Raw genomic sequence first — 27,427 nt, 5'->3', positions numbered from 1 at the left:
GTCTCCAAAGCAAAGTTGTCCTTTGGTTTTCACAAATATAACCCCTCCATAAATAAAAACATAATAAATTTTGTAAAATACAAGCTGAAGTATAAAGGACTAATGAGGTGATATGGCTGCAACTCTTTTGTTTGTTTGTTGAGACAGGGTTTCTCTGTGTAGCCCTGGCTATCCTGGAACTGCCTCTACCTTCCTAGTTCTGGGATTAAAGGAGTGTGCTCCTATGCCCAGCTAACTTTTTAATTTTTTTTCTTTGAGATGTCCCTGTTATTAGGTAACATTTCATCTTTCTGGATTCTTTGATAGAGTTGAAGACTAGATAGTAATAGTTATAATTTGCCTTAGTTATAATAAAAGGGTAAATGAGATATAAAACTTTGGACTTGGGGCTGGAGAGATGGCTCAGAGGTTGAGAGCACTGGCTGTACTTCCAGAGGTTCTGAGTTCAATTCCCAGCAAGCACATGATGGTTTATAACCATCTGTAGTGAAATCTGGTGCCCTCTTCTGGTCTGCAGGGATATACGCAGGCAGAACACTTTATGCATAATAAATAAATATTTAAAAAAACAAACAAACAAAAAAAACAAAACTCTGGACTCACCAAGATAGGATAGAAATTTAAATGTTTTCTGATTTTGTCAAATACAAACAGACTGGATATTGTAACTGTAATTCCTATTTGATAATTGTTTTTGTTGTATATAATATTACTTTGTTAAAGTTAAAACTGTCCTTTTTAATTAGACAAAAGGGGGGAAATGCTGTGGAATAATCCTCTTGTACACTGTAAAGATTTGCCAATTGAACTGGTTTAATAAAATGCTGATTGGCCTGTAGTCAGGCAGGAAGTATAGGCAGGGTGAACAAACTAAGAATGATGGGAAGAAGAAGGGTGCACTCAGGAGTCGCCAGCCAGATGCAGAGGGAGCAGGATATGAATATGTCATGCTAATATAGGTACCACCATGTGGGAGAGTGTAATTAAGGAATATGGGTTAATTTAAAATGTAAGAGCTAGTTAGTAATAAGCCTGAGCCATTGGCTGAGCACTTATAATTCATATAAGCCTCTGTATGTTTATTTGGGATCAAGTGGTCAGGACAGGAATCCATTTACATGTGACAATGAATTGGATTACATTACTGGGTGACCTCGCAAAACTTGCACATGTGCTACATTAGATAATATCAAATGCCCTGAATTTTGATAACTGTTCCACGGTTATATAAGATGTCCTTATACAAAAAAAGCATTCAGTTTATATATAGCTTATAGGAGTTGCGTGGCATATAGGACACACAACTATTGCATCTGCAACTTACCCTCACCGGTACAGCAAGCATATGTATGTCAGCAGAGGAAGAGATTAGTAAATCTAGATAAAGGGGACTCAGGGATCTGTTATTCTTGAAACATCTGTAAGTTTGGAAATATTTCAAAATAAAAGTTTTTAAATGCTATGAAAATAAATAGGGTATATCTGGGTTGTAGAATTTCAATGCATTTCATTCCCTTTTTAAACATATTAATTTTGTTTTGCCATACAGCTATAACATTTTCAAATTACAAAAACTATTTTTACTTTAGAAAGAAAACTGATGGTATGCAATACAGAACATGATTTCCTCAACATTCATTTTATTACATGTTACACATATAAGCATGTCAGAGGACTTCTGTTAAAGAGTTTTAAACACTAAATTGCTACTTTTTAGGCTGGCTGGTTTTGAGTTTCATTGTATATTCATGGAATTAATCATGTTACCAGGCCTTTAGTGATAGTTCATATGGTATTTTCATAACTGAATATTTTTAATTTTTACATAAATAACTGTAACATGAAACAAATAACTCCTTTCATATCACAGAAGCTTCTGGTATTTCTAAACTGATTTTTTTTTTCCTTCATATTTTCACTCTCTTAGTTCAAGGAATCTGGCCACACTGGATCTGTAGAGGACATGCTTACACTAAAGTCTGTTCTTGTTTTGACTCACCTGGTCCACAAGACTAAGCTGTGAACAAAATAAATGAACAAAACAAAACAAACAAACAAACAAACAAAAAACAGCTCCCCAGAAGTTCTGCCATTTAAAATCCTTTCAGTTGTCAGGCAAGGTGAAGCAAGCCTTTAACTAGCACTCTCTGAGACAAATCTCGAGTTTGAAGCCAAGCCCACGTCAGTCTACACAGGGAGTTTCAGGACAGCAAAGGGCCACACAGACAGGCCCTGTCTCAAAAACATAAAAATCCATTTAGTAGAGCAAGTGTGTGTGTGTGTGTGTGTGTGTGTGTGTGTGTGTGTGTGTAAATCAGTTTCACTTCCAAGACCAGGACTGACTTCAAAATCACAGAGAGGCCCCTCTCTGCCTTTGTCTCCCAAATGCTGGGGTTAAAGGCTTGTACCACCAAGCTTGGTCCACAAATCTGCCATATTTATCAAATGGATTGATAGAGTCCTACAACATTTTCATTAACCTCATATTAGACATAGTACAAATAGAAGAACATGAAAAATAAATCATTTTTAAGAACTAGTGTAATGGGTAGCTGTTCCAGCTTTGACCTGGAAGTACTACCCCCATTGAGGCTTCCAGTAACTGACATGCCTACCTATGGCCTGCCCCTGAGGTGGGGTTGAGACAGGAGCCCTTAGGACCTGGGATCTGGATGTGTCTGCTCTCTTGGTTCCTGGTAATCCTGGATGTGGGATGGTAGACCGAGCAGAGTTCTCCAGAGAACACCACTGGACTACACTACTTCACCTCTCCCGGACCCTGTAACCTATCCCTTTACTTGTTGTAAGTAGAAGCCCCAAGTAAACCCCCCTTTCAACTACATGGAGTTGCCTTAATACTTCCACCAATAAACTAGGGATGGGACTGAGAAGATAGTTTAGTTAGTAAAAATGCTTGTCTTCCTTGTAAGCCTGAGGACTTCAGTTCAGTCCCCAGAAACCATGCTTAAAGGAAACAAAAAAGCAGGAGCTCGAGAGACAGCTCAGTGGTTAGAGCACTTGATGCTCTTCTCTTGCAGAGGACTTGGGTTAGGTTTTCAGCACCACAACTCTGGTTACAGGGCACCTGATGCCCTTTTTTGGCATCCAATAGCACCAGAAACAAACACACACACACACAGCCTACACACAGGCAGGCAAAGCACTTATACACATAATAAATCAATAAATCTTTAAAAACAAAAGCAAAACCAAAAAACCAGGCCAATGCTGAACCCTATCTCTAAAAACAAACAAACAAAAATGTAAAGGTCAACAGTGGACAACATTCAAGGCTATCCTCCATCCTCCCCATGTATGTACACATGTGCACCCACACACAGAACTGCTGCTCCCCTAGGCTGTGTGTCATGGTGGCAAACATCTGTAAAGGAAGCTTTGGGGAGGCAGGGAAAGAGGATCACAAGCTTGGAGCAAGTCTGGTCTACACTGACCTCAGCCAGCACACAGAGACTACCTCAACAACAACAAAGAAAACCAGCTGTGCATGTAGAGGAGAGGGCGAGAGAAAGGGAAAGAAAATTATCCCTTCAAAGGGAAAACCAGTCAACTACCAGGTGACAGCTAGGTTAATTTGAAGGCTTATCAGACAGAAGTGGGCCTGGAAGACAGCTGCTAATTCTGGGCCGCCCTTGGATACAGAGAAAAATGACAGCAACTGGGCTGGAGATGGCTGAGTGGCCACGGCACTTCCCACCATCATGGGCAACTTGAACTCAATCCCAGTAACCCACCTGGTGGAAAGAAAATTGACTCCTCCAAAATGTCCTGATGGACCCACCCACCCACACACAATGTAATTTTAAAAAATCTAGCCCTTGTCGGGAGGTGGTAGCACATATATATCTTTCGGAGACAGGGGCAGGTGGATCTCTGAGTTCAAGGCCAGCCTGGTCTACAGAGTGAGTTCCAGGGCAGCCAGGACTACACAGAAAAACCCTGTCTCAAAAAACAAAACAAGAATCTAGCTAATACATCTAATTTCCAAAGTTAAGAGGGTGGACACAGTTAGTACCTTAAAGGGACTCTAGACTAGCTCAATGCCCCATTCATTCAGAGGCGAGGTCTATGTTGTCCAGGTTGGTCTCAAACTCCAGGGTTTGAGCAAACTGCCTGTCTCAATCTCTTCAGTATTGGAAACAGCAGGCCTAATAACTCCTTGGAAAGAACATTTAATAATATTTTGGCTACTTTATAAAAATTTATCTTTTTTAACCAATTTTTAAAAATTTAATCTTTTAATTTTTTATGTGTACAGGTGTTCTGCCTACATGTATGTCTGTGCACCACAAGTGTGCAGCTCCTGTGGAGGTCAGAAGAGTGATAAGACTTCTTGGAACTGGAGTTACAGGTGGTTGTAAGTCACCATGCGGGTGTTCAAAATTGAACCCATGTCCTTTGGAAGAGCAGCCTGTGATCTTAACTACTGAGCCATCTCCCTAGTTTCAATTTCAATTTTTAACAACAGCCCTATGTAACCCAAGTTTCAATCAGATTTTCACTGAATTAAACACAAGAAAACCTCTCAGCAGAAAAAAAAAGAATGAATAACAAAAAATCATAACCTAAAGTTAGTACAGCATAGACTGATAAGGGACTGAGATAAAGCGTCTGCCCAGCACATATAAGGCCTCGGGTTTGGTCTCCAGAACCACAAAAATAAAACAAAATTTGTTTGATAAGCCTCCAAATTAATCTTTGAGTTGTCGCCTCTACCTATTCTTTCTTGATTTTCTTTTTTAAGGGATCATATGCTTCATGTTATTGCTATTTCTCCTTCTCAACGTGCTCTGAAACTTTAATTCCCTTGGAAAGCTCTCAATTGCACACTGCTTCGGCAAACGTTCCACTCCTCTGGTATCTAATATCCACCCAAAGAGAATTAACAATTTTAATATGTTCTAGAGACGAGCTCAAAGAGGAGAAATTCAAGGTAAGGGGGTAAATCTGGGGGCGGGGGAGGGGGGGTTGTAAGCAGAAAAGCCAGTCTCATCACTGGGCTATGAGAAATGCGAGCAGCAATACTTGTTTCTACAGTCTCAGTCTTCTTCAGCATGCAACCTTTCACCAGTAAACAGCAGCATGACCCCATCTCATTACTGTTACTAATATTGGTACCTACCCAGTATCTCCCAATCCATGAAGGAAAATAACCTAAAAGAGAATAAGAAAAAATAAGCCCACACTGAACTCTTAAACACCGTAGCTTTGGCTAAGTTACAAACGCGAATGAAGGTCCTAAAAACTTCCAACAGAATACTATTCCTCAAGCTAATTAATCTCTATACGCCTTCCTTTTCATTCCTAAAATAATGCGGCGTTTTAGCACTTAGAGGCAAATCACAGTCGGATCAAGATAGTCGTCTCTCTAAAGTCAAGTCACGAAAGCCTCACATACACAGTCGAATTTTTTCGTCACAAAAGTTTCCCGGAGCGAAAGTTAATCTGAGCTCCTGCGGCACAGTTACACACGCAGGTCGGCTGTTCCAGCTCCAGCCCTCGGAACGCGCTTCTCGGGGGTCAGAGTGCGGGGCGGGCGGGCGGTGCCCGCCAGCTCCGATACCCCGGCCCCGACCCCCGCGGAGCCCGCGAGCCGGCGCGGACGCACCCACGCGCGGCGGCCTGCGTGCCGCTGCGCCCGCTGGGCCCCGAGCCCCGGCCGCCGCCACTCACCGCAGCGGTGGCCTTCCGGGCGGCGGGCACGACGGCAGGCAGCGGGGCCGACATGTTGTTGCCGCACATCCACCGGCTGGCGGACAGCGCGTCGGAAGCGGAAGGGAGCGCAGGCGCCCGGCCGTGGAAGGGCGTGTGAGCCCGGAGTCCCAGCCCGCCCCTCCGGGCGCGCGCTCGGGCGCGCACGCGCCGCCCGCCCCTGCTCCGGGCGCTCGGCCCCGCCTCGGCCGCGCGTGCACGTCACAATGCGGCTTCCCGCCCCCAGCGGGAGCAGAGCGCGCCGGGGCTGACCTCGGGTTGCCCCTCCTGGCTGGCAGGGCTGGGCGAGCAGCAGGTGACCAGGACAGAAACCAGGTCGGGCGGGCGAGCACTTGCTGTGGTCCCTGCGGGCTTGACTCCCGAATCCACTTCCCCAAACAGGTCAGCGTTATTAACTAATGGACAGGGATTTATTGAGATTTATTAATCGGTTTAAGCACGAGACTATAAGGCCACCTTTTTGCACGGGTTGCATATTTAGTGCAAACATGATTTGTTTGAGTTGAGAAGGGTCAAAGACAAAGATCTAAGGCCAAAATGCCATGACCTTCAGAAGTCTACAATTCAGTGAGGACACCAAATACAGGTTTTAGGGAACATTCTTCAAGACTGGGAAGAGATTGGTGAGGCAAACACGTAAATACAGTTCACTTAATTAAATTACACAGGACAGACTCAGTCCTGAGGGATTTGAGGGTCTTACTTGGAACTGTTTTAAATCATTCTTGTCCTGGATTTTAATGGTGAAAATTTTGTAGTCTCAAAAATTGTTCAGTTTATAATTTCTCCAAATGATAGGCAATGTAACTCACAAGACTTAGTTCACAATATATTTTTGGTTTTTCGAGACAAAGTTTCCCTGTGTAGCCCTGGCGGTCCCGGAACTCACTTTGTAGACTGGCCTCGAACTCCTGGAGATCCTGCCTCTGCCTCCGGAGTGCTAGGACTAAAGGCGCTCGCTGCCAGACCCTGCGATGCCACTGTATACTTAAGTCAATCTGTTGGGTCTTTTCTTTGTGACGGTATGAGCATAATGTCCAAATCACTGTGATGTGAGTTTCTCTATGATAAGATATGTAGAATTCAAGGCCTACCATTATTCCACTAGAGAGAATGAGGACACCTCAAGTCGGGGTGTCTGTTCTTCCTACCTCAAAGTTTCTGCATTGTTTCTGGGGTTTTACATTCTCCAACAAGCTTGTTTCTGTTGTTCTGAATGATTTCTTTCTTCCCCAAGTAAGGTAATAAAGTAAATATAAAATTTCTTTAAAGGAAAAAAAGCAGTTAAAAATTATTCAGATGATATGATTGTACAAAATAAAACAAAGCCACCAATAAGAAAATTAGCCATATAGTCATACTAGGTCAGTACATGTGCAGAAAAGTATATTTCTAGATATAAGCAATAGCCAGTTAGTTATGTAACAATATGAAACGGTCACAATAGAGATTTAAAAATATAAGCAACATTATTGAATATGACTGACAAAATGCTATGCAGTACATACCTGCCTGTGAAACCATGATTATCAAGACCATAAGCATCATCATCACCCGTGGCTGGATTTATCTTTGGGCTGCCAACCAGCTCCCAAATAATTACAGGGAGATTTCTTATTAATTATGAAAGCTCAGCTTCTAGCTTATGCTTGTCCCACAACTCTTATAACTTAATTTAACCTTTTTCTATTCATCTGTTTTGCTTTTTTTTTTTTTTTTTTTTTTTTTTTTTTTTTTTTGTTTTTTTGAGACAGGGTTTCTCTATGTAGCTTTGCGCCTTTCCTGGAACTCACTTGGTAGCCCAGGCTGGCCTCGAACTCACAGAGATCTGCCTGCCTCTGCCTCCCGAGTGCTGGGATTAAAGGCGTGCGAAGGCGTGCGCCACCACCGCCCGGCTTTGTTTTGTTTTTTTTTTTTTTTTTTTTTTTTGTTTTTGTTTTGGTTTTTCGAGACAAGGTTTCTCTGTATAGCTTTGCGCCTTTCCTGGGACTCACTTGGTAGCCCAGGCTGGCCTCGAACTCACAGAGATCCGCCTGCCTCTGCCTCCCGAGTGCTGGGATTAAAGGCGTGCGCCACCACCGCCCGGCACATCTGTTTTGCTTTTTTACCTTTCTTTCAATCTGCATGTCCTGCTTTCTGCTTCCTCTGTGGCTGGTTGGCTAGCAACTGGCAACTCCCTGGTGTCTCCCTCTGTCCCTCTGTCTCTCTTGAGCCTAGATTCCTCCTCCTACTGACTCTCTCTATCCAAAAGTCCCACCTATAGCTCCTGCCTAACTATTGGCCATTTCGATTTTTATTAGATCAGTCAGATGCCTTAGGCAGGCAAGGTAAACAACAAATGCAACCAATCTTGAAACAAATATTACACAACATAAACAAATGCAATACATGTTTACATAGTTAAACTAATATTCCACAACAATCACCCCTCAAAAGTCTCCTCCTACCCTTTCTATTATTGCTGTGGGTTTTGTTTTTATTTTACTTAGAATGCTACATAAAATTTACCTTCTTGGTAATTTTAAGTATCTTCTTGGTGCTCTTGTCAAGTTAGTTGACTTTACATGCATTGGTTTACTTTTAGTCTATGTGTTTATCTCCCCTTCTATAAACAATTGCTTTGGAATTTTGATAGGAAGTGTATTGATCCTGTAGGTCTTTTCACATAGTATGAGCACTTTAACAATATTAATTTTTCAACCCATGAACATAGGATATCTTTCTAATTATTAATTTGTGTCTACTTTCATTAATGTTATCACCATACAGATATTTAATCTCAGGCTAGAGTTACTTGCATTTTATTTTTTAGTTTCTTGACATGTTTTTATTTATTGACTTATTGTATGTATGCATGCTTGTGCCATGGCACACATGTGAATGTCAGAAGACAACTTATTGAAGTTGATTTTTTTTTCTTTTGCTGTATGGGTTTCTTGGATTGAACTCAGTGTGTTAGGCTTGGCAGCAAGAGCCTTTCCCACGGAGCCATCCTGCTGTCCCTGTATTTTTTTTCCATGCTATTGCAAATAGGATTTTTTTTTAGAAGCATAAATAATTATTTGTAACAAAGGAGTTGTGTACAGTGTTGAAAATCTACAACTTCTTGTTAAATTCACATTTGCACTTCACCTTTTTAAACAAACATTTATAATCATTATTTTATACAGATACAGATATGTAAATACAGCATCAAGTTCAGTGGTCCTTTAGCATTTTCCACTTAAATGATTTTTTTAACATAAAAACAGGTTATAATTCCAAGGTCCAGAGTTATTTGAAACTGGAAAATATTTCCTCTGTAGAAAATAGTAAAAATGATAACATTTCCCAGTAAGCCCTTTTAGGCCAAATAATAGCTGAATTATACATATAAATATTGATTAGATTCTGGGATACAGAAGAAACCTATCTTCATCTGCTCAGAGAGCTATGTTTTACTTAAGTTGTGTGAGATTCCTATTCATTTTCCCCTTCACTATTTGATTTACGGCAGACATTTTTCTAAAGGCTAATCCATAATCTAAAAGATTTTAGCCTCCCCTCCTGAAAGTACAGCTAGCATATCCTTTCATCAGCTCGATATGGTACAAATTCTTATCCTAGTAGTGAAATGTTTTACTAAAGCTTGCCCAGTGATGGGGCAAAACCAAAACTTATTATAAGCCACACTTATCCTAGGGTTCTCCCTGCTAGGTAGCCTCCCTGGATCTGTGGGTTGCAGTCTGATTGTCCTTGGTGTATCTAGTATCTGCTTATGAGTGAATACATACCATGTTTGTCTTTCTGAGTCTGGGTTACCTCACTCAGGATAATATATTCTAGTTCTGTGCATTTGGCTACAAATTTCATGATGTCATTTTTTCTCTGCTGAGTAGTACTCCGTTGTGTATTACCACATTTTCTTAATCCATTCTTCAGTTGACTGGCATCTAGGTTGTTTCCAGGTTCTGGCTATTACGAATGATGCTGTTATGAACATTGTTGAGCATGTATCTTTGTGGTATGATTGAGCATTCCTTGGGTATATGCCCAAGAGTGGTGTAACTGAGTCTTGAGGATATCAATTCCCAATTTTCTGAAAAACCGCCATACTGATTTCTACAGTGGTTTCCCACAGAGCCATCCTGCTGTCCCTGTATTTTTTTCCATGCTATTGTAAATAGGATTGTTTTCTTTTTGTTTTTTCTTTTCTTCTTGTTTTTTTTTTTTTTTTTTTGAGATAGTGTTCCTCTCTGTAGCTTTGGTGCCTGACCTGGATCTCGCTCTGTAACCCAGGCTGTTATTGAACTCACAGAGATCCACCTGGCTCTGCCTCCCAACTGCTGGGATTAAAGGCATGTACCACCACTACCCAGCAAGGGTTGTTTTCTTAATTTCTTTTTCTGATAGTTTGTTGCCAGTGTATAGCAATACAACTAATTTTTGTCTGTTAACCTTATATTTTGCAGATTTACTGCATTTGTTACATTATTCTGTGGTGGTAATCTAATTGTACTGAAATGTGATTTTGATTGTATGTTAATAAATAAAGTTGCCCGGGGGTCAGAGCTATTAGAGCCATAGCAAGAGTGTGGCGGTGGTGGCACACACCTTTAATCCCATAGATCTCTGTGTGTTCAGGGATACAGCCAGCATTGGAGACATATGCCTTTAAGACCTAGGGGGCTGTACATTTAGACAGTGACGAGGCAGTCACGTGTTTGGGTTTACAACCAATGAGAAGGCAGAACAAATGAACAGACAGGAAATAGGTCTCTTTCGGGAAGCTGGGACACCGCAGGCTGAAGGGTGAGATTTTAGCTCTGAGCTCTGACCTCTCGGCTTTCTCTTTTACATTGTTTCTGTGTTTCTTATTTAATAAGACTATTGATTACACCACCATTATTCTAATTGTTTTTTTTTTGATGGAGACTCTAGAGTTTTCTAAAAGTGACATCTGCAGAGGTAATTTTACTTTCCATAAGCAAAACTTTAATATATTAGACCTATATCAAGAAAAGTATCAAGTTTCCCAGGTGAAGAAGAGACAAGTTAATAGGAAGATCCAATATTATACAATTACCAATTTTCTCAGACTTAATCTACCATGTAATCTCCACTAAAATACTTACACATTTTATTTTAATAACAATTTTATTTAAAATTTCAGTAATATGACTTTTAAATTTTATAATTATAAAAGTTACAAAGATGGTAAAATAACTATGCAAAGATATTCAGAGTTCTTGAAGAAGAAATAGAGGATCTAGAGACAGCAGCTTCAGAGTGGCCACTCAAGAAGCAACTATAAAAATGTTGTCTATACTGTTTCCATGGCAGCAGCTTCCTGTGTCTTACCTTGACAGTCTAAGGTGTTTCAAAAACTATGTTGAGATCTTCCTTCATTGCTACAAAGTGCCTCCATGCCTCCAACACTCATCCTCAGAACACAGGCACTGTTGAGGTGTCTTGTGGTCTTAGAGAATATATTCTTGGAGTTGAAAGCATTGTTGACCTCAGATATACTAAGTGTGTGTGAAGTATTGGTGTAATGTTGCCAGATTCAAAGGACTGAGGTTGTTCAAGCAGAAGAAATGGTAGAGTTTTTTTCCTTCAGGCTTAAAGGTCTTATCTCTGAACTTAGAATCATACCCTGTTGTTTTTGTGTTTGGAAATGATTCAGGGGGCATTACAAAGAAAACAGAAACCATTATGGGCATGCCAGCTATCAAGGAACATCTGGATCATGTAGTGGATGTTCTTGATATTGCTATCAATGGAGAGGATTCAATTGGTTCCAAGACTCATAGGACATGTGTATGAATGATTCCTTGAATCTGTACAAGAACAAATGCAGACTGGCATCAAGGCATGATAATGGTTAGTCATTGTGATGGCTAATCTTAGTTGTCAACTTGACTACATCTGGAATAATTTAAAATGCAAGTGGCTGTATATGGCTATGATAGATTTTCTTGACTGGATAATTTGATATGGGAAGACTCACTCTAAATCTGGGCAACATCTTCTGGTGGTAAATGAACAGGGTGTGGGGGCACATGCCTGTAATCGCAGTACTCCAGAAGCAGAGGCAGGTGAACCTCTGTGACTTTGAGGCCAGCCTGGTCTACATAGTGAGATCCAAGCCATCATAGCCATACAGTGAGACACTGTATCTAAAAAAAAAAAAAGACATGGAAGAAGGAAGCTTTTGCTTTTTGCCTGCTTGTCTTCATTCTTGCTGGCAAGTTCATCTACACTGCTGCTGAGCATTCCTTCACTGGCATTAGATCCTACTTCTTTGGAATTCCAACATAAACTGAAGAACACAGTAAAATTCTAAGTAAAATTCCAAGACTACAGGGCCAGATTCAGACTGCTGAGACATCCAGTGGATGAAACAACTGCTGGAGTTTGGCTTTTCCATCACGAGACAGCCAGTGTTGGACTACCCAAGCCATAGCCTGTAAGTGTAGGTGGAGTTTTTGTTGTGACCGTAGCTCCAAAATAAATGAACAGACTTAATATTAATTACAAATGGTCGGCCAGTAGCTCAGTTTATTACTAACTAGCTCTTACATTTTAAATTAACCCATATTTCTTGTCTACTCTCTTCCATGTGGCAGTACATTTATTAGCATGACATGTTCATCTGCTCCCTCTACACCTGGCTGGTAACCCTCTGACTCCATCCTTCTTCCCAGTGTCCTTAGTCTGGTTTTCCTTCCTAACCTTATCCTGCCCAGCTATTGGCCAATCAGCTTCTTCTTTAAATCAATGACAGTGACAAATCTTCACAGTGTATAAAGGGATTATTCCACAGCATGTAAGTCACTACCCACCTCCTATACACACACCATCTATCCATTCTGTTTCTTTAGAGAATCCCAATTAAAACAGCTATGGTCAGCATAAGGTAATTGTTGGTAACAAGCATACAGGAAATATATCAATTGCTGTTGATATAATCATCAACCAGAAATGTTTCAGTGATGGGTCTGATGAAAAGAAGCTATTCTCGTCTCTATGTTGTCACTGGTTAGAACTAATCCACGGTTGCTCAGCAGGTGTAGAGATGAACAGATAGGTGTGATGCCAATGAGTTCATCATTATTGTGTCAACCATTGCTTATGATGCTGCCCCACTTTGGTATTTAGTTTCTAGCTCTGGTTGTTCTATAGGAGAGTATTTTAATCATCTATGACAATTTATTCAAACAAGCTGTTGCTTATCATCAGATGTTTTCTGCTGATTAAAACTTTAATGGCTATAGAGAGCTGGAATGTTACCAGTTTGGAGACAGATTATCTTGGAGTATCTTTAGTCTCCTTAGTAGTCATTTATTGCCCACCTCTTTGCTTAAACATGTTTGTGAGTGTCAGGGAATGTTTTTGGGAATATACAAGCAGATCCCTTAGGTTCCCACAGGCTAAGAATGTTGTCAGATAACATCTGGAGCCTTTAGTAGGGACTTCCTCTCTGCAGTAACTTCCCTATCTGATGTCTCTATCAATGCATTTTTTACAGTAGCTTGCTTTGTGACTTTGTTCTGTTGCTATAAAAAGTTCATGAGACTTATCATTTTGGAACACAGTATTTGGGTTAACCACAATCTGTGTTCCTGGATCATGGTCCTGAATAAATATTTCATAATGAATAAATAAACCATCTCGTTTTCTTTTCCATGTGAAAGTTCAAAGTTGAAGTTTTCTATCATCAGTTTTTGGTGTGTAAACATGGGCCCCATGGATGATCCATTTATGGTTTCTGCTGCTGTGAAGACACACCATGATCATGGCAACTCTTATAAGTAAGACATTTAATTGAACCTTTTATAGGTTCAGTCCATTATCATCATGATGGGGAACATGGCAGTGTGCAGATAGACATGATGATAGAGAAGTAGCTGGGAGTCCTACATCTTGCAGGCAACAGGAAGTCAACTGAGACACTGGGCTGACACTGAGTATAGAAAATCTCAAAACCGACCGCCTTAGTAACACACTTCTTCCAACAAGACCATACCCATTCCAACAAAGCCACACCTCCTCATAGTGCCATTTCCTATGAGATTATGGGGGCCAATTACATTCAAATTACCACAACTGAAGAAGTAAGATGAGTTGGTGCCAGGTACCCGCATGGGCCCTTTGTGTTCAACAGTCTAGTGTTGCTGCTGCACATGGATGCTGGTGAATTCTTAGGGCTGAGACTTCTCATGGTTTTCTTGATGTTCCTTTGGTTATTCTGAGCTGGTTCCTAGGATCCTATTTTTTGAATATCTTTTTTCTTGCCTTCAGAACCTATGGTTAAGCATCCAAATTGCTTGTTTTCAGTGTATATAGTTTCAAAGCACTGAGTTTATTTTTGTTTTATTTGCTTTAGAGTATTCTCTTGTTAATTTTCTAGTTCTCAACTTTTTTCCTGTCACTCCTCCAATATTAGTTCAAGTAAGGAGAAAATGTTGAGAGAAAAACTGCCATTTTGTACTCTAGTTGGTTTTAGGCTTCATAAATGTGATAGTTGTATTTATACAACTACTTTACCATTTGGGAAATGGTAAAATTTAATTAAAGATAATTGGCTTTATGCTTCCTTCAATGAGGAACATTTGATCCTAATTTTTCGTTTTTGTTTGTATGCTAAGTTGAGAGTTCTAAGCAATAGAATCATGAATGTCCAGCCTCCTTTAACTGAAATATAAAAACATCTTTTTAAAAAAACATGATAAAATTAATAATTTACAAAAAATTAATGAGTTTCACAAGCTACATTACAAGTTTAAAAGATATGTCAGAAATAAATAGGAAAACCAAGTGTGGTGGCATATGCCTTTAATCCCAGCACTGGAGAGTCAGAGGCACTTGGATCTCTGAGTTTGAGGCCAACATGATCTACAGAGCAAGTTTCAGGACAGGCAGAACTACACAGAGAAACCCTGTCTCAAAAAACAATAAGTAAATAAGTAAATAAATAAATAAATAAACAAATAAATAGCTTTTTAGAAGTACAGATAAATTACAAAACCCTAACTATTCTCAACCTCCTACTTACTATAAAGGAAAAGAGAAACAACAGGTTTGTGGAAAGGTGTTGCCAGGCAGTTTAGAAGAGCTGCATTAAGAGAGGGAACTTTGTGTGTGTGTGTGTGTGTGTGTGTGTGTGTGTGTGTGTGTGTGTGTGTGTGTGTGTGTGTGTGTAGACAGGGTCTCTCTGTGTAGCTCTGGGTGTCCTGGAACTTGCTCTGTAAACCAAACTGGCCTTGAACTCACAGAGATCTGATTGCCTCTGCCCCCTGAGAGCTGGGGCTGAAGAATTGGCTATGGTTAACAAGATACCAGAACAACTAAGTGAAACCTTTGCTTTGCTGGGATAATTGATGCTGGGAGAAATTAGCAGAGATTAACAAGAGACCAGCATTGTTGAGATAAAGTCTTCTGGGAATGATTTCCTTGTGGAAACCCACAGAGGTTTCCTGTGTTTCTCTCTGTCTCCTTTCCACTATCTTTTTTATCTTATTTCTCTCTTCTACTCATAGGAACCCTTTAAAGATGAGAGCTGGCTTCCCACAGATGGTGCCCTGAATAGGGACTTAGGTTCAGGGACCCCCACAGATGGTACCAAAACTAGGGACTTGGGTGCAGAGGATAGTAAGTGAGAGTAGGATAACACCACAGAAGTGGTTGGACATGTCCAGTTGTGAATTATGAAAAGGTTAGACAGTGGTATTTTATTCTTCAGGAATGAAACCTGTATATAAGAAGACTAGGCTGCTGCAAGTATCTCTCTGTCTAGGTTTCTTTCTATCTCTCTCTTAATTTCTATCTATTAAATTAGGTAAAATTATAGAATTTAAATATAGGAATATTGTGTAGGAAGGAATTTAGGGTAAGAGTAGAATTTCCTTAGTACCAGACCTGATGCACATAAAACAGCATCCAGGAACAAGCAGCACTGTGGATTTAGCAGTCTGAGAAAGAAAAGCCACTATGGGGCAGAGAAATAGTATACTCGCTTGTAGAAAGTCTGAAAACTAGGGTATTTAAGGTAGAACTGCAATAAGTGCTGAGGTTCTTGGAGTTTGTAGAGGAATTTCAGACTCCTGGGGAGAATTGGAGTCAATGCAAAAATATTATAAGGAATATGGCCCAGAAAAGAGTCCTGTGGAAGCTTTTGGCCTGTGGGCATTAATTCAGGACAGCTTAGATCTAACCCCTGAGTTGTAAGGGGGAATTTTTCCTGAGGCAGACATGGGCTGAACAAAACTTTCTTCTCTGCTGGAACTGCTGCTAGATGAGAACACTTTTACAACATCGTTTAATCAGGGTCAGTTCCCTCTTGGCCATGAAGCTGAGTGTAAGGAACAGAACTCTTGGGATGGGACAAGGGAGGAACTAAAGGGCTTGAAAAACTTAGTAATTTCTCTTTCTCAAAAACTGGAAGCTCTTTAGGTCTCTTCCTTCAGTAGGGGTAGAACTAAACTCACCTGGGGGGTCATCTATCAGAATGGGAAAGCCGCCCATAATTGCCCTGGCATAAAAACCTCCCAGAACATGGCAAACCCTTGCTGTTAGCGCTGTGTCTCCTCTTCAAGCCAGTATTCAGAAGGCAGTTAGCAGAGGGGAAGAGGTGCAAGGCTTTCAAATATTCCCTGTAATTGAACAGCCAGACACCCGGGGAAACCTAGTGCAAGTGAATGTAAATGGAGCAGCTGTGGCTGGGTTTCCTCCAGGAGCCAGGGCTGCTGGAGAGCCATGGCTCATAGCAGCAGGAGGAACCTTGAGCCTCTGGCGTGAGAGGCAGTTGAGAGTGTTCACAGGCCTCAGGACTGGAATTGTAAATGCCTGAACAGAGCTAGCAGCTATTACCTCTCAGTTTCTGTTTGCTGGCTGTAATTTTGAAAGGACTTTTCTCTAGCCAGCCAACAGCTTTTGCCCTGGAGCAGTTTTCTACTAGGGAAAGCTAATTGAAAATGCCCCCATGGCTAAGAGTGAAACTTCAGAGCCTCTTGTTTGAACTTAGTTGAATTGTTGCATTCAGGGGAACTGCAATGACTTTGGGTAAAGAGACCACTCCTTGGCTGGTGACCATCTGCCACTGGGTGCACTTCGGCTGGTTCCAAAATGTTCGGAGGGTCAGGCAGAGAAGGTGGCTCGGGAGAGCAGCATCACTCCAAGTGTAACAGCCCCCTGGTAAGCACTCACCGAATCCCAGGGGTGAGGGGGCCGTATACAAAGGCTCTAGTGCCACTGATGAATTAGGCTCTGGTTTCAAACTGTCAGTTGAACTTTGGGACTGGTATTAAAACTGACTCTGAACTTCAAAATGAAGCAATTCTGAGTTCACCTGCAATTTAAATTATGGTGGCTCATGATTCATTCACCCTCTGTCTTGTTGGAAGAAAATGTAAATAGTTCCGTTAAGAGATCTCTTTTAGATGTTTGCTAAAGTTTGCAAAGTAGTCCTATATAGAGTTTGCTTTTGAATGTAAGTTTGGAAGAGTTGTAAATATGTATAATAATATTCATGCTAGTTGTAAATATATAGTAATATTTCTGCTAGAATTATGTTAATCTGTTGATATTAATGAACCATGGTTTGGTGAAGCTAAGGGAGTCTTTAAGTTTTTTTTAATGTTATTTTATTATTTTTTATGTATATGATACATGTATGTATGTTTGTGTTCCACTTATGTGCAGTGTCTGAGGAAGTCAGAAGATCTCCTGGAACTGCTGTTGCAGAGTCATAAGCTGCCATGTGGATGCTGGGAATTGAACATAGGTCCTCTGGCAGAACAGTCAGTGCTCTTAACCACTGAGCCATCTCACCAGTCCTGGGAGTCTTTAAGTTTGATGCAGTTGCATCTGGAGTTTATTGATTTATTTGATGTGTTTGCATCAAGAGTCTATTCATTTTAAAAAAGGGCTTGGCACAGCTAAGGCTGTTATAGACATCTTAGACCCATTTGAAAATTATATTCCATCTTTATCAACCTCTACTTTACTGGGGTGTGTGGCAGCCCTAGGGATTGCTGTGGTTGTTTCAACTACTTGCATGTTCTTAGTTAGGACCTGAGTCAGAGCTGAGTTAAGCTCTGTACTTCCCTTTGCCAGAGGCTGGTAGTCAGGGATGGGAAACGTTCTTCTTGCTAGCTTCCAACATAAGACAGAGTTCACATGGCAGAAAGTATATCTGGAAGATGGGTAAGGCTTGTCTAGCTAAAGAAGACGACCTAAGGCAGACACAGTCTATCTAAGGGGCCCTTTAATACGTGAAGAAGGGGGAGCTATGGAGACCCACAGAGATTTCCTAGTGAGGTCTGAACTTGCTTTACCCAGCAGGGCTGCATAGGGGAATGATTGGACAATAGGTGTGGTTACCAGGTATTTGGAACGGTCTGCATTTGGCTGTGCGGTATCTAGCAAGGGGGAGGTCTTTTGCCTCACCCCTTGGCATTGTTATAAAAAGCCCTCTTGAAAAGACAGATGGGGCCGGTGGATTTTGATCTAGGTCCTCCTGAAGCTGTCATGTTTCTAACTGTTTCCTCTCTATCTCTCTATCTAAAAATTTATTCCTCTCTCCTTCTCATAGCAGAAGGTGTCATAGCAGACACCTTTAAAAGGTGGGAGCTGGCCTCCCATAGATGGTGTGCTGAACATGGAGTTAGGTTCAGGGACCCCCACATTTCCTCAAGGTCAGCACACAGAAGCTGTGTTCCAGATGTGGCCAAGGTTGTATATCATGCTTGAAGCTGAGCTTGGTAGTGTAAGTCACCTAGGTGGTACTGGTTTTGAAGGGATGCAAGGGTCATAGAGAGCAGCTGAGCCTTGGCACTATGTGGCAGGACTGGAGTCCTTGAAGAGAACTCAGGAGAGGGTATTGGTAAAAGTACAGACCAGTTGCATCAAGACACCCCAGCATTTTGGAGATGCCAGTACCATGAGATGACCACCAAGAACAGCAGCAATGGTGGAGTGAGAACAGCTGAAGCCTTGAAGACAAGCTGCGTGTGCTGTACAGGACAGAACCAGAGAAGTGACCCACTCCCTTGGGAGGATTCCAGATCATGAGTGGATCCTAGACATTGGACATTAGATTATTTACAAATTTGGAGTTGGTTTTGCTTTAACCAAGTATATGGTCAATTTTGGAGAAGGTTCCATGGGGTGCTGAGAAGAAGTTATAGTCCTTTGTGTTTGGTTTAATGGTCTGTAAACTTCTGGCAGGACCATTTGGTTTATAAAATCTGTTAGCTCCAGTATTTTTCTATTTAGTTTTTGTCTGGATGACCTGTCCATTGGTGAGAATTGGGCAATGAAGTCTCCCACTATCATTGTGTGAGGGTCAGTATATGATTTAAGCTGTGGTAGTACTGCTTTTACAAAAGTGTGTGCCCTTGTGTTTGGGGCATACATGTTAAAAATTGAAATGTCATCTTGGTGGATTTTTCCTTTGATGAGTTTGAAGTATCCTTCTCCATCTCTTTTGATTTGAAGTCTATATGGTTAGATATTAAAATGACTACACCAGCGTCCTTCTTAGCTATATTGCTTGGCATCTTTTCCCAACCCTTTACCCTGAGATAACTTCTGTCCTTGATGTTGAGGTGTGTTTCTTGGATGCTTCAGAAGAATGGATCCTGTTTTCACATCAATTCTGTTACTCTATGTCTTTTTAATGGACAATTGAGACCATTGATATTGAGAGATATCAATAACTAATGATTGTTGATTACTGTGGGATGACTTTCTGTATGCTGTGAATATGTGTTTCTCTGATTGGTTGATAAATAAAGCCATATGGCCTATGGCAAATCAGGTTATAGCTAGGTGGGAAATTGGAGAGACAGGAAGAAGAAAGGCAGAGCAGAGAGATGCCAGCCTAAGGAACAACATGTCAGCAAACTGGTAAGCCACGGAACACGTGGCAAAACATAGATTAATAGAAATAGGTTAATTTTTTGGGGGGGGGTTCGAGACAGGGTTTCTCTGTGTAGCTTTGCACCTTTCCTGGATCTTGCTCCATAGACTAGGCTGGCCTTGAACTCACAAAGATCAGCCTGCCTCCACCTCCTGAGTGCTGGGATTAAAGGTGCGCGCCACCACCACCCAGCAGAAATAGGTTAATTTAAGTTATAAGAGCTAGCTAGCAAGAGGCCTGCCATAGGCCATGCAATTGGTAATTGATACAAGCCTCTGAGTAATTATTTTATATGTGGCTGTGGGACCGGGCTGGGCGGAACCAGAGAAACCTTCTGACTACAGTTGATTCTTTTTATTTTGTTTTGTTGTTGTTGGTGGTGGTGTTAGTAGTGGAAGTGGTGGTAGTGGTTTTAGTAGTGGTGTGTGTATGTGTATTTTGTTAACCCCTCCAGCCAAGAATGAAAAACCACCATCCAAATTAAAACCAGTTGAAAGAAAGCTTTATTTACTATGCGTAGAACTGACTCTCCAAAGTGGGGTTTGAGAGTACAGTGTGGGTTAACTTTTCAGGCCTCCTTTTATAGGGAAAAAGTATAAACTGGGGATTTTGTAATATAAGAATTTTGCAAGTGAATTTTACAGAAGCAGAAAGCAGATTAGATTATTTGCAGATCATCTTGGCAGAAAATCTCAAGATTCCATGACAAAGTATCTTGTCAGGATGGGGTACATGTGAGTCAAACTTGAATTTTGCAGCAACTAGAAGCAACTTATTCTGACCTTAACAAAATGGTGTTTTACCAAACTAAGCTGGTCTATCAGTTTCCCTTCTTTTGTTTTTTTCTGGTGTGAGATTATTTATTTCCTGTGTTTTCATGGATGTAGTTAACTTCCTTAGGTTGGAGTTTTCCTTCTAGCACCTTCTATTGGGCTGGATTTGTACATACATAGTTTAAATTTGACTTTATCATGAAATTCTTATTTTCTTCATCTATGGTGATCAAAAGTTTTGTCAGTATAGTAGTCTGGACTGGCATCTATAGTCTCTTAGAGTCTGCAGCACATCTGTCTAGCCCCTTCTGGCTTTTAGTCTCTGTTGAGAAGTCAGGTGTAATTCTAATAGGTCGGCCTTTATATGTTACTTGGCCTTTTTCCTTTAGCTTTTAATATTCTTTTTTTGTTCTCTATGTTTAGTGTTTTTATTATTATGTGCCAAGTAGACTTTCTTCTTTGGTCCTCTCTATTTGGTTCTCTGTATGCTTCTTGTACCTTTATAAACATCTCCTTTAGGTTAAGAATTTTTTTGTATGATTTTATTGAAAATATTTTTGAGCCTTTGGCCTGGGTTTCTTCTCCTTTGTATATTCCTATTATTCTTAGGTTTGGGCTTTCCATAATGTCCCAATTAGATGTTTTGTGCCAGGATTTTTTAGATTTGACATTTCCTTTGTCTGGTGTGTCTATTTCTTCTATTGTATTTTCAATTCCTGAGATTATGTCTTCCATCTCTTGTATTCTTCTGGTGAAGCTTGACTCTGTAGTTGCTGTTTGAATTCCTAAATTTTTCATTTCCAGAATTCCCTCAATTTGTGATTTCTTTATTGCATCTATTTCCATTTTTAACTCTAGAATAGTTTTAATGTTTGATTCAATTGTTTGTATTTTCTTGGCTTTCTTTGAGGAATTCATTTATTTCCTCTTTAAGGACCTTTATCAACTTCATATAGGTGCTTTTAAGGTTTTTTTCTTGTGCCTCAGCTATGTTGGAACAATCAGGGCCTGCTATGGTAGGACAGCTGGGCTCTAGTGGAGACACATTGTCCTGTCTTTCATTGTGTCTAGGCATCTGAGTTTGGGGTGATTATAGGTCCAGATGCTGATTTCTAGGTTTGTCTTTGTTGGGTGGGTGTTTTGTTTCTTGCTTTCTGTTTCCTCTGTGGATTTTCATAGCACCTCTTATAAAAGAAAGCATTTAGGGGCTGGAGAGATGGCTCAGAGGTTAAGAGCACTGGCTGCTCTTCCAGAGGTCCTGAGTTTAATTCCAGCAACCACATGGTGGCTCACAACCATATATAATGAGATCTGGTGCCCTCTTCTGACCTGCAGGTGTACAAGACAGCAGAACACTGTATGCATAATAAATAAATCTTAAAAAAATAAAGAAGAGAAAAGAAAGCATTTAATTGGGGCTTGCTCCTATTCAGGGGGTTAGTCCATTATCATCAATAGTGGGAAGTATGATGGCAAAGAAGCAGACATGGTGCTGGAGAGGTAGCTGAGAGTTCTACATCTGGATCTGCAGAGAGCAGGGAGAGAGTGAGAGAGCCACTGGGCCTGGCTTGGGCTTTTGAAACCTCAAAGCCCATCTCCTAGTGATGTGTCTTGCAACAAGGCCACGCCTACTTCAACAAGACCCCATGTCCTAATCTTTTCAAATAGTGCCACTCCCATGAGATTATTGGGGGCATTTTCATTTAAACACCACACAGAGAGGGTTTCCTTGTTTAGCCTTGCCTGTCCTGGAACTCGCTCTGTAGATCAGGCTGGCCTGGAACTCAGAGATCTGCCTGCCTCTGCCTCATAAGTGCTGGGATTAAAAGCCTGTGCCACCATGCCTGGCTTATTTTGAATTAAGTTTTGTACAGGGTTAGAGATATGAATCTAGTTTCATTCTTTTTCACTGCATATACACTTTTGTCAGTACCATTAGTTAAACAGGCCTTTCTCTATTGTATCTTTATACCTTTGCCAAAATTTAGATGTCCATAGCTATTTAGGTTCCAAGTCCTTTATTCTGTCTCATTGATCTACATTTCTGTTTTGTGCCAGTACCATGTTTTCTTTGTTATTATAGCTTTGTAGTAAAATTTTAAGTCACATTTTTTTAATGCCACCAGTAGTGTTCTTGCTACTTAAAACTATATAGCTCTCTGTGGTCTTTTATATTTCCTTATGAATTTTAGGATTTTTTTCTTTTTTTTAGTTATATGAAAAGTATCATTTGCATTTGTGATAGATGTTCAAGTATCTCTGTTGGAGAATATATTCATTTGGGTACATGCCCAGAAGTGGTATAGCACTGAATCTATAGATGACTTTTAGTAATATTGTCATTTCACAACATTAATTCTGCTGGTCCAGGAGCATGGAGACTCTTTCCATTGTCTAGTGCCATCCTCAGTTTCTTTCTTTAGTGTCTTAAAGTTTTCACTGTAAAGGTTTTTCAACCTCCATGGTTAGGCTCATTCTTACATAATTTTTTTCATAAATTTCATTAGTATTTTTATGTGTATGGGTATTTCGTCTGCTTGTATGTCTGTACACCACCTGTGTGTCTGGTGCCTCTGGAACTGGAGTTACAGACACTTGTGTGTAGCAGGCTTTCTTTTGGGCCACTAGCCAGCTCCCAAATCATGACATAGAGACTTATTATTAGTTATGAGTGCTTGGCCTTATCTTATGCTTGTCCCTCTAGCTCTTACAACTTAAATTAACCTGTTTCTCTTCATCTATGTTTTGCCTTGGGGCTTTTTACCTTTCTTTCATTTTTATGTTCTACTCTGTGTGCCCCAGGTGTCTCCCTCTCTTTCTCTCTCATTCTCTTTCTCTTGAGCCTACATTCCTCCTCCTAGTCTCTCTGCCTGCCAGTCCTGCCTATTCCTCTACTGCCTAGCTATTGGCTATTCAGCTTTTTATTAGACCAACCAGGCAGGCAAGGTAAAACAGCAACACATCTTTACATAATTAAACAAATGCAGCATAAACAAATGTAACACATCTTTACATAGTTAAGGTAATATTCCACAACAGTTGTGAGCTACTACATGTCTGCTGGGCATTCAACTAGGGTCCTCTGGAAGAGCAGCTGAGTGCTCTTAACTACTGAGCTATCTTTCTCTCTAGCCAGTGCTCTCCCTGTCCCCCCCCCCCCCCGATAATTTCTTTGAAGTGATTGTATAACTGGGATATTTTTTGTTAATTTCTTTTCAGAAAATTCATTATTGATATATATATATATATATATATACACACACACACACACACACACACACACACACACACACACACACATATATATAAAAGCTACTATTTTTGCATCTTGTTTTTGTATCCTATAAATTTAATGAAAGTATTTAGCAGATCCAAAAGTTTTCTGGTGGAATCATTATGAATATTTAAGTATAGAATGAGGTCATCTTCAAATAGAGGAACTTGACTTCTTCCTTCCTATTTGTATCTCTTTTATATCCTCTTATCTTATTTCTCTAGCTAAGACTTCAAACACTATGTTGAATGAAGTGGAAAGAATACACACCTATATATAATTCCAGATATTAGAGGAAATGCTGTCAGTGTTTTCCCATTTAGTATAATGTTGGTTATATAATTTGTCTCATACATCTCTCTCTCCATAAATAAATTATATATATATATATAATATTATGTTGAGGTATGTTCAATCTGTTACTAATTTCTTTAGGACTTTTATCATGAAAGTATGTTTTCTGTTGACACATACTAGGTTCATCTGGGAAGAGGCACAAAACCTCAATCAAGAAAGGAACAATTATTTCTCTGTAATGGGACACAGGTAAAACCATGAGACACATGGAGATACATAGATTAATAGAAATGGGTTAATTTAAAAGAGCTAGTTAGCAGTAAGCCTGAGCCATAGACCAAACAGTTTGTAATTAATATTAAGCCTCTGACTGGTTATTCATGTACTGGTGGGTGGGAGAGATTTATCTGTCTACTTGTCTCATCATAACCCCTCTGTACTATTATATTTATTATATATGTATTATATAATAGTATATATAAATATACTTCAAAAAATTAAAGCAAAAACCTCTTTAATTGTAAAAAGTGACCTTTAACTTGAGACTATGACTTGGTGTTTTCTCTTTTTGTTGTTGTTGAAATAAATATATTATTACTACAAGTCCTCTTTAACTATTTAAACAGAATTCAGAGTAATGCCTAAAGCATATTTGTGTATAATAGATAACAACTGAGTGATTAAAGAAATTTTGTTATCACAGAGCTAGGACTGGTGATTTACTACACCCTTATGACACTCTTAATGACATACATCAAACTCTTCAACTCATTCTCACAGTTTTATATGCTTTTGAATTTGAGGTAAATATAGCCTACAATTACAGACCAATATTTCCACTGTTACTGACTGATGAATATTAGTTACATTATATAACCCACACAACAAAGAAAATGTGTTCTCACAAGAAATGCAACACCATATTTTGTATTTTCTGAATCTCATTTACTCCATACAAATTCTTCTCAAAATAGAGAAGCCATTATTGGTATTAACACTCAACTGGAAGTTCGTCATTTAATACAATGTATATATTTCTGTAAATTAAGGTACAGTTTGTAACTATATTTTGCAATTTTTCCCCCAAAAGTATTACTAAAAAAGGTGATGGAAAATAATTAAAAACAACTATGGACTAGAACTATTATAGTTCTGTTTTTGTTGTTGTTGTTGTTGTTGTTCTTATAAATTGAGTCTGGACCTTATCTTTTTACCATTTTGTAGAACTAGTTTTGGTATTGGATAGGCAAGGACTTAAGATATGAGGAAATGGGGGAAAACTGTGGTTGAATCTTTACATCTCTGTTTCATACTTTCAGAATGCCCTCTGTGGGTAAATATTCTTGAAGCTGCCATTATGTTCAAGCATTACCAGAAATTAAAGCACCAGGGCATGTTCCCACTTATGTACACTAAGGAAGGGTCTGCATCCTCAAATGTGCTGATCAACCCACTTGCACTGTAATTTTGAATTCCCCCCACTCCGTGGGCTTTCTTAGCGAATCATTGGAAGAAATATCCTTAAACGGAGATCCCATCCACCATGGAAGGTCATAAACTTGTTCCCTTTTAAATATCATTCACTTAATAACTATTCATAAGACTCTTAAAACCCAGCCGGGTGGTGGTGGCTTTAATCCCAGCACTCGGGAAGAGACAGGCGGATTTCTGTGAGTTTGAGGCCAAGCCTCTAAAGAGTGAGTTCCAGGAAAGGCACCAAAACTACACGGAGAAACCCTGTCTTGAAAAACCAATCAATCAATCAATCAATCAATCAATCTTAAAACTCCACAAGGCAGAATTCAAGAGACTGCTCCCTACCTTTGGGCAGCCCATTCCAATAACTGGACTATTTGCTTATCTTTTTCAAATAAACTGTTCAAGTTGTCTGTTACTTGACTGATTTTTTTCTTTCCTTCAAAAAGACAAAAACTCAGGGACCCCATAATGTAGTGGTTCTTAACCTTCTTAATACTGCAACCCTTTATTACAGTTCCTTGTAGGTGGAGTTTTTGTCAGGGCCACCAGCCAGCTTACAAATAATCACACTGAGACTGATTAATTATAAATGCTTTGCCATTAGCTTAGGCTTGTTATTAACTAGCTCTTACAATTTAAATTAACCCATATTTCTTATCTACATTCTACTGTGTGGCTCAGTACCTTTTCTCAGTATGGCACGGTCAACTTGATTCTCTCTGGCAACTCTGGTGACCCCGCCCTCCTTCACAGTGTCCTCTCCATTTGGCCCTCCCACCTATCTTCTTCCTGCCTACCTACTGACGAGTTGGTTCTTTATTAATCCAATGAGAGTGATACATATTCACAGTGTACAAAAGCATTGTTCTACCGCAGTTTCTCATGTTGTAACTGTCCCAAAGATAGAATTATTTTCATTGCTATTTCATAACTGTAATTTTGCATATCTGGTATGCGACCCTTATGAAAGGGTCATTTGACGTCCCAGAGGTTGAGAACCACTGCAACAGTTTTGCTAATTAGTTTGCAAGACTACAAGAGCCTATCTTATAAAAACAAACTTAAAATAAGTTGACTTTGGATTCTTCTGGATTTCAAACAACCTAGGAGCAATATTTAGATTGATTTCCTCTACTACGTCTGTTGGTTTGGCCAGTGCCTTGCTCATAAAAATATTTTTTAAAGGCATGAATGTAACTTGTTTATGTAGCTGTTTTATAGTTGATTTGGAGGCTGGAAAGATGGTTCAGCGGTGTAGTACTTATTATTTTTTCAGAGGACCTGCATTTGGTTTGGGGCAGCTCAAGCTGGCAACTACCTATAATGCCAACTCCAGAAGGAGGCCCTCTTCTGGCCTCTGCCAGTTCTTAAAAATACACATACACATGAAAACAAAACAAACAAAAAAATCAAAACAAAACCTTTACAGTAACTTCAAAAAGGTTTAGTGAGATTTAGAAACAACTGCCAACCTTTACAAATTGTCTCACCTTAACTATGTAATTGTTAGTAAGAGCTAGCAGGAGCAACTCTCTTGCAAGACAGTGAAATAGCAAAAGAGTATCAAAAGGCACACGGTCTTTTCTATATTACTTGCATTAAGACAAGTATTTAAAATCATTTAGTTTTGGAGTCAAATATATGTTTGGCAGTATAAGTTCATTAGCTTTGAATCCTGGCTGGGTCAGGGATTGGCTTGGTCAAATCTTCCTTACCTCTAGGGTGGCTGTGATACACATCACAGAAGGCTAACTTAACGCGGTTTCTGGCACACAGCAGGTGCTCAGTATGGCCCCCATCATTAACTGTAAGATAAGTTAGCAATTCAGTGCTAGTCGGAGCAGGAAGATGAGCCAGGCATTGTAACAGATTACCAAAGCCCCAAAGCTAGAAACTGCTCACATTATTTTGGATTACTCTTCGTTTCATGAGACACCACTTTCAAAACCCAACGAAGAAGCCGAATTTTAA

General features: G+C 39.9%; 1 protein-coding gene across 4 annotated transcripts in view; it reads right to left on the bottom strand.

The window, feature by feature from the left end:
* LOC114709698 (acyl-protein thioesterase 1) overlaps window positions 1-5,855 on the bottom strand; it is a 38,004-nt gene extending 32,149 nt beyond the window's left edge. For 2 of the 4 annotated variants that reach the window (XR_005090802.1, XM_028893665.2), the window contains exons 1-2: window positions 5,692-5,853; window positions 5,141-5,172 (exon numbers count right to left, since the gene is read on the bottom strand). Coding sequence is in view for 1 of the 4 variants with exons in the window: in XM_028893665.2 (XP_028749498.1) it covers window positions 5,141-5,172; window positions 5,692-5,760 (101 nt within the window). In the remaining 3 variants the exon portion in view is untranslated. Of the gene's footprint in view, window positions 1-5,140; window positions 5,173-5,691 lie in introns of all 4 variants that reach the window. The other 2 variants (XM_037202451.1, XM_037202452.1) reach the window with 2 other exon arrangements.
* Window positions 5,856-27,427: the final 21,572 nt, after the last annotated feature.

The sequence above is a fragment of the Peromyscus leucopus genome, chromosome 2 (assembly GCF_004664715.2).
Source record: "Peromyscus leucopus breed LL Stock chromosome 2, UCI_PerLeu_2.1, whole genome shotgun sequence".
NCBI lineage: Eukaryota > Metazoa > Chordata > Mammalia > Rodentia > Cricetidae > Peromyscus > Peromyscus leucopus.
Note: the sequence above shows the minus strand (reverse complement) of the source record. Positions and strands in the feature narration are given on the sequence as shown.